At 35.9% G+C, this 10,720-nt stretch overlaps 1 protein-coding gene across 1 annotated transcript in view; it reads left to right on the top strand.

Annotated features, from left to right (window-relative positions):
* CAPRIN1 (cell cycle associated protein 1) overlaps nt 1–10,720 on the top strand; it is a 33,789-nt gene that overhangs the window by 17,546 nt on the left and 5,523 nt on the right. Inside the window, exons 7-15 of the mRNA XM_004682935.2 lie at nt 362–499; nt 2,095–2,147; nt 2,225–2,311; nt 3,916–4,071; nt 4,152–4,260; nt 5,794–5,855; nt 6,290–6,400; nt 6,871–7,020; nt 8,375–8,525. Coding sequence (XP_004682992.1) covers nt 362–499; nt 2,095–2,147; nt 2,225–2,311; nt 3,916–4,071; nt 4,152–4,260; nt 5,794–5,855; nt 6,290–6,400; nt 6,871–7,020; nt 8,375–8,525 — 1,017 coding nt within the window. The remainder of the gene's footprint in view (nt 1–361; nt 500–2,094; nt 2,148–2,224; nt 2,312–3,915; nt 4,072–4,151; nt 4,261–5,793; nt 5,856–6,289; nt 6,401–6,870; nt 7,021–8,374; nt 8,526–10,720) is intronic.

The raw sequence follows: 10,720 nt of genomic DNA, 5'->3' as shown, positions 1-10,720 counted from the left end.
GTGCTTTAACCCGCTGCGCCACCAGGGAGGGCCTGTATTGTTTTTTTGTGTGTGTATTTGATGACTCTGCTAAGCTTATCCTATAAACTTCGGGAGGGCAGATATGGATCTTTTCATGTCTATATATCCCCAGTCTCTAACGCATTGCTAATATATTAGGTGAATATATGTTAATTGTCAGATGGGATGGACTAATTTACTTTAAATACTTTATAATAAATTTCCATTCTTGGAATTCAGTGTCTTTGTGTTTTAGTAATAATAGTTAACAGGTTTTTTTGTAGTTCTACATAGAATGTTAAATCTTCTTCATATCTGGCTTCTTCTGGTAGACTAACACTAACTCATGTTTTCTTTCTAGATAAGGCTCTAAAAGAAATTGTCGAGCGTGTTTTCCAGTCAAACTACTTTGACAGCACCCACAACCACCAGAATGGGTTATGTGAGGAAGAAGAGGCGGCCTCTGCACCTACAGTTGAAGATCATGTAGCTGAAGCTGGTGAGTACTGAGGTGGATAGGAGCTGATGTTTAGGGTCCTGGTTTTGTTTTCCTTTGCCATAAATTCAAGCTAACCCTTTAGTTATATATGTACTCTCAGATTTTTTTTTTTTAAAGATGGTGGTGAAAGGCTTCACCAGAGACAGTGGGGAGCAGAACAGGTAGATTGACGAAGTACACTGCCAAGGGGAGCAGTGGGTGGGTCAGGAGAGGTCTGCCATGCCATGTGGGTCACCTCCAGGGCGGAGATCGAACTCATGCTGAGAAGCGGCTTTAGCTTCTTAGTGTTGGGCTTTTACTCGCTGCGCCACCAGGGAGGGCCTTTTTTTTTTTTAGTTTTATTTGTTTATTTATACAGAACTGGGGTACAGGCCAGAGGTGTAGGGGCGGTGAAGGATTCACCAGAGATAGAGTAGGGAGCAGAATAGGAAGAAAGGAAGATCAATGACGGACACTGCTGATGGGAGTTGCGGGTGGGGTCAGGAGAAGTCTGCCTCCTCCTGTGGGTCACCTCTGGGGCCTGGATTGAACTCTTGTAGTGCTGTGCTCTCACCCTTTGCGCCACCTGTATGCTCAGATTTTTAAAGAAATTGAAACATGACAAAATACTAAGCATTAAGCACATTAAAAGAAATTCCTAGATATTACTGTCAGTCATTTGTCTTCTGGTCCTTGGTCAGTGTTACAAATTGACACTTCTTTTGTTATAGTTTTTGGTAGGCTGGAGTCTGGATAAGAGGCAAATGTTGTAAGGCTTTTCAAATAAGCTTTTAGCGAACATGCCCAAACTGATTGCTGTTTACCATGCCAGTGTATGAGGTGAATAATACATATATATTTTAATGATGGGGAGATTATAACTCCATAATTTTGAACTATAAATTCCTTGATGATGAGAGCTTTTATAATGAACTCAAAGCATGATAGTGGTTAAACATTTAACTATGAGTACTAGTATATAAGTTGATGAGTATATAAGTATGTAAGTATATAAGTATTCTGAGTATAAATGCATATTGTTGGAGAATAAATTTTGTGATGTTTAAACAAATGGACTCTAGAGTTGTAGTGCCTAGATTACAATCTTGGCTTCAGCTCTTAGAATTAATGTTTGAAGTATGTGTAGAGAGAGAGCCTGACACAGTAAGCACTTACGTTGTTAGCTGTTAGATTGAAACTCGATGGGAAGATTGGATATTGGAGAATTTTGTGGTTAGTAATAAACATAAGGTGGTAGGTTCCCCCCCTCCACTTTTATGGCTTTTATGGAATAAAGACTTTAATCTATATGCTGCTGTATATTATTACTTCTAAGGACCGATGTTTTAATTTATTGAATTGTCGTAAAAGTCATGTGGTTTTGCTTAGAAAAGAGAAAAAATATATCAGGACTTTTCTGACAATCCAATAGCTCTTTATTGCCAATGTACTTGTCCAGAACTTTAATTTTTTTTTGGAATATATGGTAAAGGAAACTTTTAAACTAATTCATACATAAATTCGAACTGTGATGGTGAACTCTATTCATTTGGAGTTTAATGAAATAATGACTTTATGATTTCTTAAACTCTCTTGTATCACTTTTTAACCTTTAGAACCTGAGCCAGCAGAAGAATATGCTGAACAAAGTGAAGTTGAATCCACAGAGGTATTTTTTTTTTTTAAGACTCTTTTTCCCTTCTTGACTTAGAAACAGAGGTCTCATATGTTTGCTTTGCTTTACAGTATGTAAATAGACAGTTTATGGCAGAAACACAATTCAGCAGTGGTGAAAAGGAGCAGGTGGATGAATGGACAGTTGAAACAGTCGAGGTAAGAGTTCTCTGTTGCAGAGTTAATGTCTTTTAGCAGTTTTTAATCTAAGAATTAAGTAAGACTGTTTAATGTCTAGAAAATATTTTGTTAATCCTTGTGAGCACTGAATAAACTCATTGCTTTGCTGATACAATTACAAAGAATACACAAAAATGTCAGTATAATTTAGGATTAATCATAATATTAAAAGTATTTGTCTATGTTAATAATCAGGTTGCTCTATAAAGGTATGGACTATCATAGATAGTCTTCAGGAAGACCCACCTTCAACTGGGGTGTATCAGAGTCATCTTGGACTATTTCACTCCCCTACTGCTGTTTTGATATGAGGCTCTGGACTTCAGTTAGTAGTGTTTATTGATTTATCATTCAACGTCCATTACTATTTTTCAGGTATTCATCTCTAGTTTAGGGACCTTTTTGTTATTTATCTTTGACTGCCTCAGGCCATCTGGTTAAATTAATTACTGGAAAAATTAGTTTTGATTAAATTACTTGAACTTTGGTGTAGTGCCTCATTACCTATAAGGTAAAATCAAAAGGCTTTTCCAAAATTGGTCTTAGTGTTCTTTTCCATTTTATTGTAGATTTTTTTTTTGGTAGGTATTTTCAGAAGTACAGAAAAATAACTTTGAGCTGTGAATAGCATGTCTTTTCTATTAATGTTACTCTGTTAGGACTATTTTCTAAAGGTATCATTATACCAGTACCCACCCTTCACCTTTGCTAAAGTGCCAATATGTGTTATTGCTACATTGAGTAAAGAATTCCCCCCCCTTAACCTAAAAAGTTGCGTAGTAAGATGAAACCCTAGTAAGATAGTGTGTATCTGCTAAATTGTATGTTCAGAAATTTTGGAGGAGGTTTAAAAGTAAATAGTTAAAAAGATCTTTTAGAATGGTGATTTATATGATGGGGTGCAAATCGGTGGGTTCTTGACTAAACAGATTGGGTCCATGGGCATTGTTTTTAGGGGGTCAGTACTGAACTGTACTTAACATTGTTCTTTAATACCTAGTTAGGTGGACCTTTCTGAATGCTATCCAGGTAGCATTCTAGGATCTTATAGTGCAACCTGATAGTAGAATAGCAGATCGTTATACTTTATTATAACTTCATTGGTCTTCATTATAAATTAAAGCAATCATTTTGTCAATATTGGTTATAGTGGAAATACAGTTATGACTTGCCCAGACTCAAGGCAAATAGAAGAATATAAATTTGATGGAGTAAAGCATAGAATTATTAAAAACAATCATTAGTAATAGTTATTAGAGCTAGGAAAAGCTGAGTTTTGGCTTTTGTAGAAGTTTAGGTGAGGTGGTAGTGTCTTGATCCTGTGATACTGGCAGACAGAATGTTAGAAAGTAAAGGTAGTCTTGAAAGAGTTTTTAAGGTGAATCTGAAATTGTGAAATTGAGACTACTGTAAAAGAAAAGCCTTAGAACATTAAATATGACAGAATTATGGTCAGCTTGAATAAATATATTAAAGCCTACTTTTGTGTTTACAATATAGATGGCATGTAATTTGGGGGCCCACAGTCATGATGGTAATAAATAGAACTCTTTCATGCTGCCCCTGCTTGCTCTGCCTTTCAGGTGGTAAATTCACTCCAGCAGCAACCTCAGGCTGCATCTCCTTCTGTACCAGAACCCCACTCTTTGACTCCAGTGGCTCAGGCAGATCCCCTTGTTCGAAGGCAGCGAGTACAGGACCTTATGGCACAGATGCAGGGACCCTATAATTTTATACAGGTAGGTGAAATTTAAACATTGTATCAGAAGGTTTACAGGTTTATATTATTTAAGCCAATTCTATTATATCTTAACTTTAGGATTCAATGCTGGATTTTGAAAATCAGACACTTGATCCTGCCATTGTATCTGCACAGCCTATGAATCCAACACAAAATATGGACATGCCCCAGCTGGTTTGCCCTCCAGGTTAGTAGTGGTATATATAGATATGAGAGATGATAGTGTAGGGCCAGTGATACAGCTTTCATAAGTTTGTGAAAATTAATTTTGTTTTTCTGTTTAATGTTTAACTTTGAAATCTTGTATCTTTTAATTTGATAAGAAACATTTTTTCCTATAATATGAACAAAAACCATAGTATCATAGTTTTTTTCTTTGTTTATTGTTGGCTTATAAATTATGGAAAGGTACTTGGCAAATGAGTTAAGTGAGTTTTCACAAACTGAACATAAGAGCACCCAGAAGTTACTTGTGTCAGAAGCCTGCTGTGTTCCCTCTAAGTTTTCCGGTACCGATCACCATCTTTTCCAGTCCTGTGTTAACTACTTTCTGGCAAGACCAATTTTGCCTGTTTCTGTATCTGTATAAATGAAGTTTTGCTTAACATCTTAAATTTCAAAATTAGTCTAGGGGTAGTAAAATAAGAGTTGTCTTTTTCTGTAGAATGTTTATAGCTTTTGAGAATTTTGAAAATTTTATTACTTAAATGAAGGAAAGGGAATACTTAAAAGAGGAAAGGAGAGAAGTATTCAAGAAGATATTTGAAGTTTTAAGCTCATTTAAAGCTCATTTAAGCTCATTTTAAGCTTAAACCATTATCTGAAGTAGCACTAATACAACAGTTTTTTGTATTGGATTAGGTATATCATCTTTCCAGGACCACTGTTAATTTTGAGTCTTAGTATTTTCCTAGAATATGTCAGCATTAAGGGCACAAAAGTGGAACTTCTGAAGTAGCATATTTAATGTTATATACTCCTAAATGTCATAAAAGGAGTTGATCAGAAAAAGCCTGTTTACTGACACTGCTAATTTGCTAGGGTAGTTAGGATTTCTTCAAGTGAAGGGAGCTCTGATAGTGCTCACATCTCTGACCAAGAATGAGAAAACAGAAGGATTCAGCCTTCTGGGAAGGAATTAGTTGTTAGTGTTTACTTCTAAAGAAGAAGAAAATACATAGTTTTCCAAGCTAATAAATTATGCTAAAGTAGGTACTCAGGTACGGCTGAGTGCATTAGATTCTCCAGTGAAAGTAAATGATTTTTAAATGACTAACCAAAGACCTTATATTTTTGATTGTTTACCCATAGTTGGGGAGGGAAATAGAAAGATGATGGAAATTGGCAGTAGTTTGCATACCAACGGGTATATACAGGCTACTTTAAAGGTGTATTTATATTTTTATTAATCTAAGCCTTGAGTAAGAATAGTGCTTCTTTATAGTTAGTGACTTAATAGGCTTTTTTGATAGCACTTTGTAACAACTTACTTTGTCTATGCAAAGTACAAACTTGAGAACAACTGTAAGGGTTGACAGTCATTAGCAGAAAAATCAGGATTCTTGAAAGCTAAATGTCTACCTCTACTTGATAATTTTACTTCATGGTCACTGAAAAGTTTAGAATTTGACTGTAGAAATGTGGCTTTAATATCTGAGTAGATATCATTTGAAAGAAATTTTGATTTGTGATAATAATATCTTAATGATCAATTTTGCAGTTCATTCTGAGTCTAGACTTGCTCAACCTAGTCAAGTTCCAGTACAACCAGAAGCTACACAGGTAAGAGTGATATACATAATTTTTTTCAGGTTAAGTTTTACTTAGTTCTTGGGTCTATCTGTTACTTTAGGAATTTGATCACTGTCCCAGTTTCATATGGCTAGTGACAGCTTTTATGTTCATGTTTACATTTTCTTGGATGATGTAAATTTTTTAGTAATTCTTTTGTTTATAATAGTTTATTATAATGAAGATGCTTTTTAAGGTTTGAACTGAGAAGATCTAAGTTTGTAATTATAATATACTGCCATTTTAGACATACTTTGAGGGACTTCATAGTTGGACAAAGGTTTACTTAACTTTGAACTTTAACTATATATATCTTTTGCATTTGCTAGGTATTATAGTCTCTTTAACAGGTACAGCTATTTTTCACTCTTATTTGTATGAGAATTCATTTATCACAGAAAGAGATTTTGGTTTCTTCTGTGTAGGTTCCTTTGGTTTCATCTACAAGTGAGGGGTATACTGCATCTCAACCCTTGTACCAGCCTTCTCATGCTACAGAGCAACGACCACAGAAGGAACCGATTGATCAGATTCAGGCAAGTTGTGATATCAGATCATATAAACATTTTTAAAAAAGATTTATTTTTATTTATGCATACGAGAACCGGGGTGTAGGCCACGGTAGGGTGGGGGAATGGGGGTGAGGGGATTTACCAGAGACAGAGTGTTGAGCAGAACAGGCAGATTTACTGAAGTACACTATTGAGGGGAGCAGCGGGTGAGATGGCTGCTCCTTGGCCAGGGATTGAACTCATGCCACAGTGGCTGGTGATAGCTTGATAGCACTGAGACTTTAACCCCTGCACCACTGGGGAAGCCCCAGGCCATGGTGAGCCACATGTGAATAGGGCAGAAATAAATTTCTGTTAACATGCTGATTCTTGGATCTAATGCATGCAGGACAGTATTTTGCTTTCAGGAAACAGTTGAGTTTGTTCATTCATAAATACAGAGTGAGCTAAGTTTAGTTTTCTGCTAAAGTACATCTTTTTTACTTTGTGTTTAGGCAACAATCTCTTTAAATGCAGACCAGACTACAGCATCATCATCCCTTCCTGCTGCTTCTCAGCCTCAGGTATTCCAGGCTGGGACAAGCAAACCTTTACATAGCAGTGGAATCAATGTAAATGCAGCTCCATTCCAATCCATGCAAACGGTAAGCAAATTAATTCAACTATGTGCTGTTATGTCAGAATTTTAGTAAGAATTCTTCATCTGTGGTGGAAATCTGCATCTAACCTAACTGTAAGGAATATTATAAAGATTTTATTATGCATACAAGAATAGGGGTACAGGCCAGAGGCGCGAGGGGTGAAAGGACTCACCAGAGGCGGAGTGGCGAGCAGGATAGGCAGATTGACTGATATAATACTGCTGAGGGGAGCAGTGGGTGAGACAGAATAGGTTAGCTATGCCATGTGGTTTGCCTCCCTGTCCAGGGATTATGCTGCAGTAGCTCTGGATAGCTTCATAGTGCCGAGACTTGACCCCTTGTGTCACCAAGGAGGCACTGCAGGGTGTATTTAATTGAATGTAAACTGACCTCCCTCTCAGAGATAAATCTGGGTTTTAGGCAAGGTGTCCTCATCTTGTTTTGTAGTTTTAACCTTTTTTGACTAGATTAATACAATTTTACAACATCTCTATAGAAATCATTACCTACGTTTACCAGTGTTTACATTTGCCATATTTATGTAGTTTTCTTTTACTAAGGTATCTCAAAGTAAATTTTAGACATTTCATTTCTCTGGTTTTCCGTAAGCACGTTTAAATTGTAAAGTTTTTGGGAAATGATAAAATATAATAATCAATGGCATATAACTAAATCAGTGCTCAGAGGAATGTGCATAGAGTTAAACACTAAAAATAATTAAGTTTTGATTAAATTACCAATAAATATTCAAACTTTATACAATTTCTATGATATTCTAGGTTTGTATCTTTTTTTTTTAAAGATTTTATTTATTTATTCATACAGAACTGGGGTACAGGCCAGAGATGCGGAGGGTGAGAGGGTTCACCAGAGACAGAGTAGGAAGCAGAACAGGCAGATCAACAAAGTACACTGCTGAGGGGAGCAGCGGGCAGGTCAGGAGAGGTCTGCCGTGCCACATGGTCGGTCACCTCTGGGGCAGGCGGGGATCGAACTCATGCGGAAGTGGCTTTAGCTTCTTAGTGCTGTGCTTTAACCTGCTGCGCCACCAGGGAGGGCCTGGGTTTGTATCTTTTACAAAGATTTTTTTATAGCATTTCTGAGACTGCTAATTGTGTGTCTTAGATTTAATCCCACTTAAATCCTTGTTTAAATGTTAGCTGATACACAACTTTTTCTAATATTAAACTTACATTAATTGATGGTGTGTGTGTGTATGTGTGTTTGTGTGTTTATGGTATTGGAGTGTTAGAGACTTCTGTAATATTTGAGGTAAAATCATCACTGAGATCTACCATATCAAAATTAGGGAAATTATTAGCACAAAGGGATGAACTAATCATTTGTTTACTTTTAGGTGTTCAATATGAATGCACCAGTTCCTCCTGTTAATGAACCAGAAACTTTAAAACAGCAAAATCAGTACCAAGCTAGTTATAACCAGAGCTTTTCCAGTCAACCTCACCAAGTAGAACAAACAGAACTTCAGCAAGAACAGCTTCAAACAGGTAGAAAAACTAGTGTCACTTTCTTAAACAGCTTATTTTCTGACGTAGTTACGAGTATCACAGTAGTTTAAACTTCAGAGTGGTAGTGCTTAAGGGTTTTTGTTTTAATAATAGTATCTAAAATTTTTTCTTGGCTGAACCTTAATTAAATCAAGTCCATTTTTGTTGTATGTGAATTATGTGCAATTTTTGGAGATTTTATGCTCTCTTTCCTTTCATTAATGAACTTTCATAATCTCTCCATATTACTATGATTTTAGTGGGATGAAACTTGTTACTTGATTCATGATCACTTTTCATTGTGAATAGAATGAAGATGATACCTGGCAGTAAGTCTGCTATACAAAAATAGGAAGCAGTAAGAAAATTGGCTTGGTGTCACTGTGCTAATTAATTAGTAATATTTGTGCAAAAAATCTCATGATGGTTGTATTTGGTGGATTGTGTTGACAAGAAATACTTTTTTATAGGTCTTTTGTTATTTAATTCTAGGGGTTTAATGGGAATTATCAGTAGGGAGGGTTGAAACAACCATAATGTGACAGAAATTTGTCAGTCATGCTACAGCTTTTGAATTATTAACCTGTACTTAAACTTTAATTTCATAGCCATTTAAGATAGATGTGGAGCAGATGTGTTTTGGGTCTTTAGATATTGTGCTGGCATGCTTGCTGTTTTTCAGATGGTCTGATCAAATTAAAAGTAGTTATATATTGATCATTTTAGTTGGTTAATTTTGCCCTTCGTGCTAGTGGATTTCAGACTTGTTCCAGACAGCTAGACTTGACTATGATACATTTCAGCTAGATAATGTTTAGCTTACCATTTCAAAGTATGCATTACCCACAAAAATTAACTACATAAGATTTACTGATACTTTCAATTAAAAAAATGAACAGCCTGTTATTTTTCCCTTTTAAACACTTATGCACTCACTCGAGGCAGCCATTTTCTTACCTGGACTATTGCAGTTGTGTCCCTTGCCTTTGTTTTTTCAGTTCTCTTTACTTATGTAGTAGTCAGGGAGTGATCACTTTAATGTGTAAATCAGATGTTTCTCTGTGCAAAACCATCTGGAGACTACTCATTACATTTAGGGCAAAAAAAAGCCCGAAGTCCTTATCTTAGTTTACAAAAGCCAAGAAATCTGGCCTCTTCTTTGAACATGTGGTATTGTATTTTCTTTATGTACCCATGTTACACACTGGCCACACACATAGCAGGGTCTCTATTCTCTAGGAGCTTTATACTTTTATTTTCTAACCAAAACTTTTTTTCTGCTAATGTTTGCATAACCTGATTCTTCATTAGGTCTGTGCTCAGATGATCCTCTCACAGAGACTTCCCTTCATCTTGTTCAACTAGTGTACTCTGGTCCCTCATTTATCCTACTTTGTCTTTTTCCTCACCACTTAATATCTGACAAAATATGACTGCTGTTTGTATGTATATCTTAAGCATTTACTGTTTCCCATTAGAGAGTATAAGTTAGCAAGTGATAACATCCCTTAATATCTAGGACCCGGCCTGGCATGTTGAGGGCATTCTTGTATTTGTTGACTAGATCAGTGAGTCCTGTCATTCCAGAAGTTTTCATTTTAATGTCAGCTACTAGTGTCTAGTCAGAAATAGCATACAAAAAGGATCTGGCAAGACCTTTGGCATTTGTATTGGATTAGTGTTTATGTTTAACAAAAACTTAATCAGAATACCAGCATTTAAAAATAACGATCACATTTTAATTGTTTTTAATGAGTTATCTGTAGTGAGAATTGACCAGGATTAATTAGATTCTTCTGATTTAAAAGTGAATTGAAAATTCAGTTCTTTTGACTATTTTGTACATGCAGAGGACTGGCAATCTGTATGGAAAGACCACATTATAAATAGTGTACTTTTCCCATTACATAGTTCAGAAAAGAATCATGACTTCTCTTACTCTGCATTCTCTAGCTTCTCATTGCAAACTAGCGTTTTAGAAACTAAAGAATGTTATTTGGGGTCTCTTGAGATAAAAAAGGTCAGGTAAAGATTTTCTCTCTGCCTAAATATGGAAAGTTTGGGCTGACTTGTGGTTGCTGGTTGTTTTTGTTCCTGGAATGTGGGCTATCCGTCGATTCATTCATAATGTCCTCACCTCTCAAAGTACTGTGAACACCCTGTGTTTTTTTTTAAAATTTATTTATTTGTGCATA

Source organism: Condylura cristata, unplaced genomic scaffold (genome assembly GCF_000260355.1).
Source record: "Condylura cristata isolate star-nosed mole 26May11 unplaced genomic scaffold, ConCri1.0 scaffold00015, whole genome shotgun sequence".
In the NCBI taxonomy this organism is placed as follows: Eukaryota; Metazoa; Chordata; class Mammalia; order Eulipotyphla; family Talpidae; genus Condylura; species Condylura cristata.
Note: the sequence above shows the minus strand (reverse complement) of the source record. Positions and strands in the feature narration are given on the sequence as shown.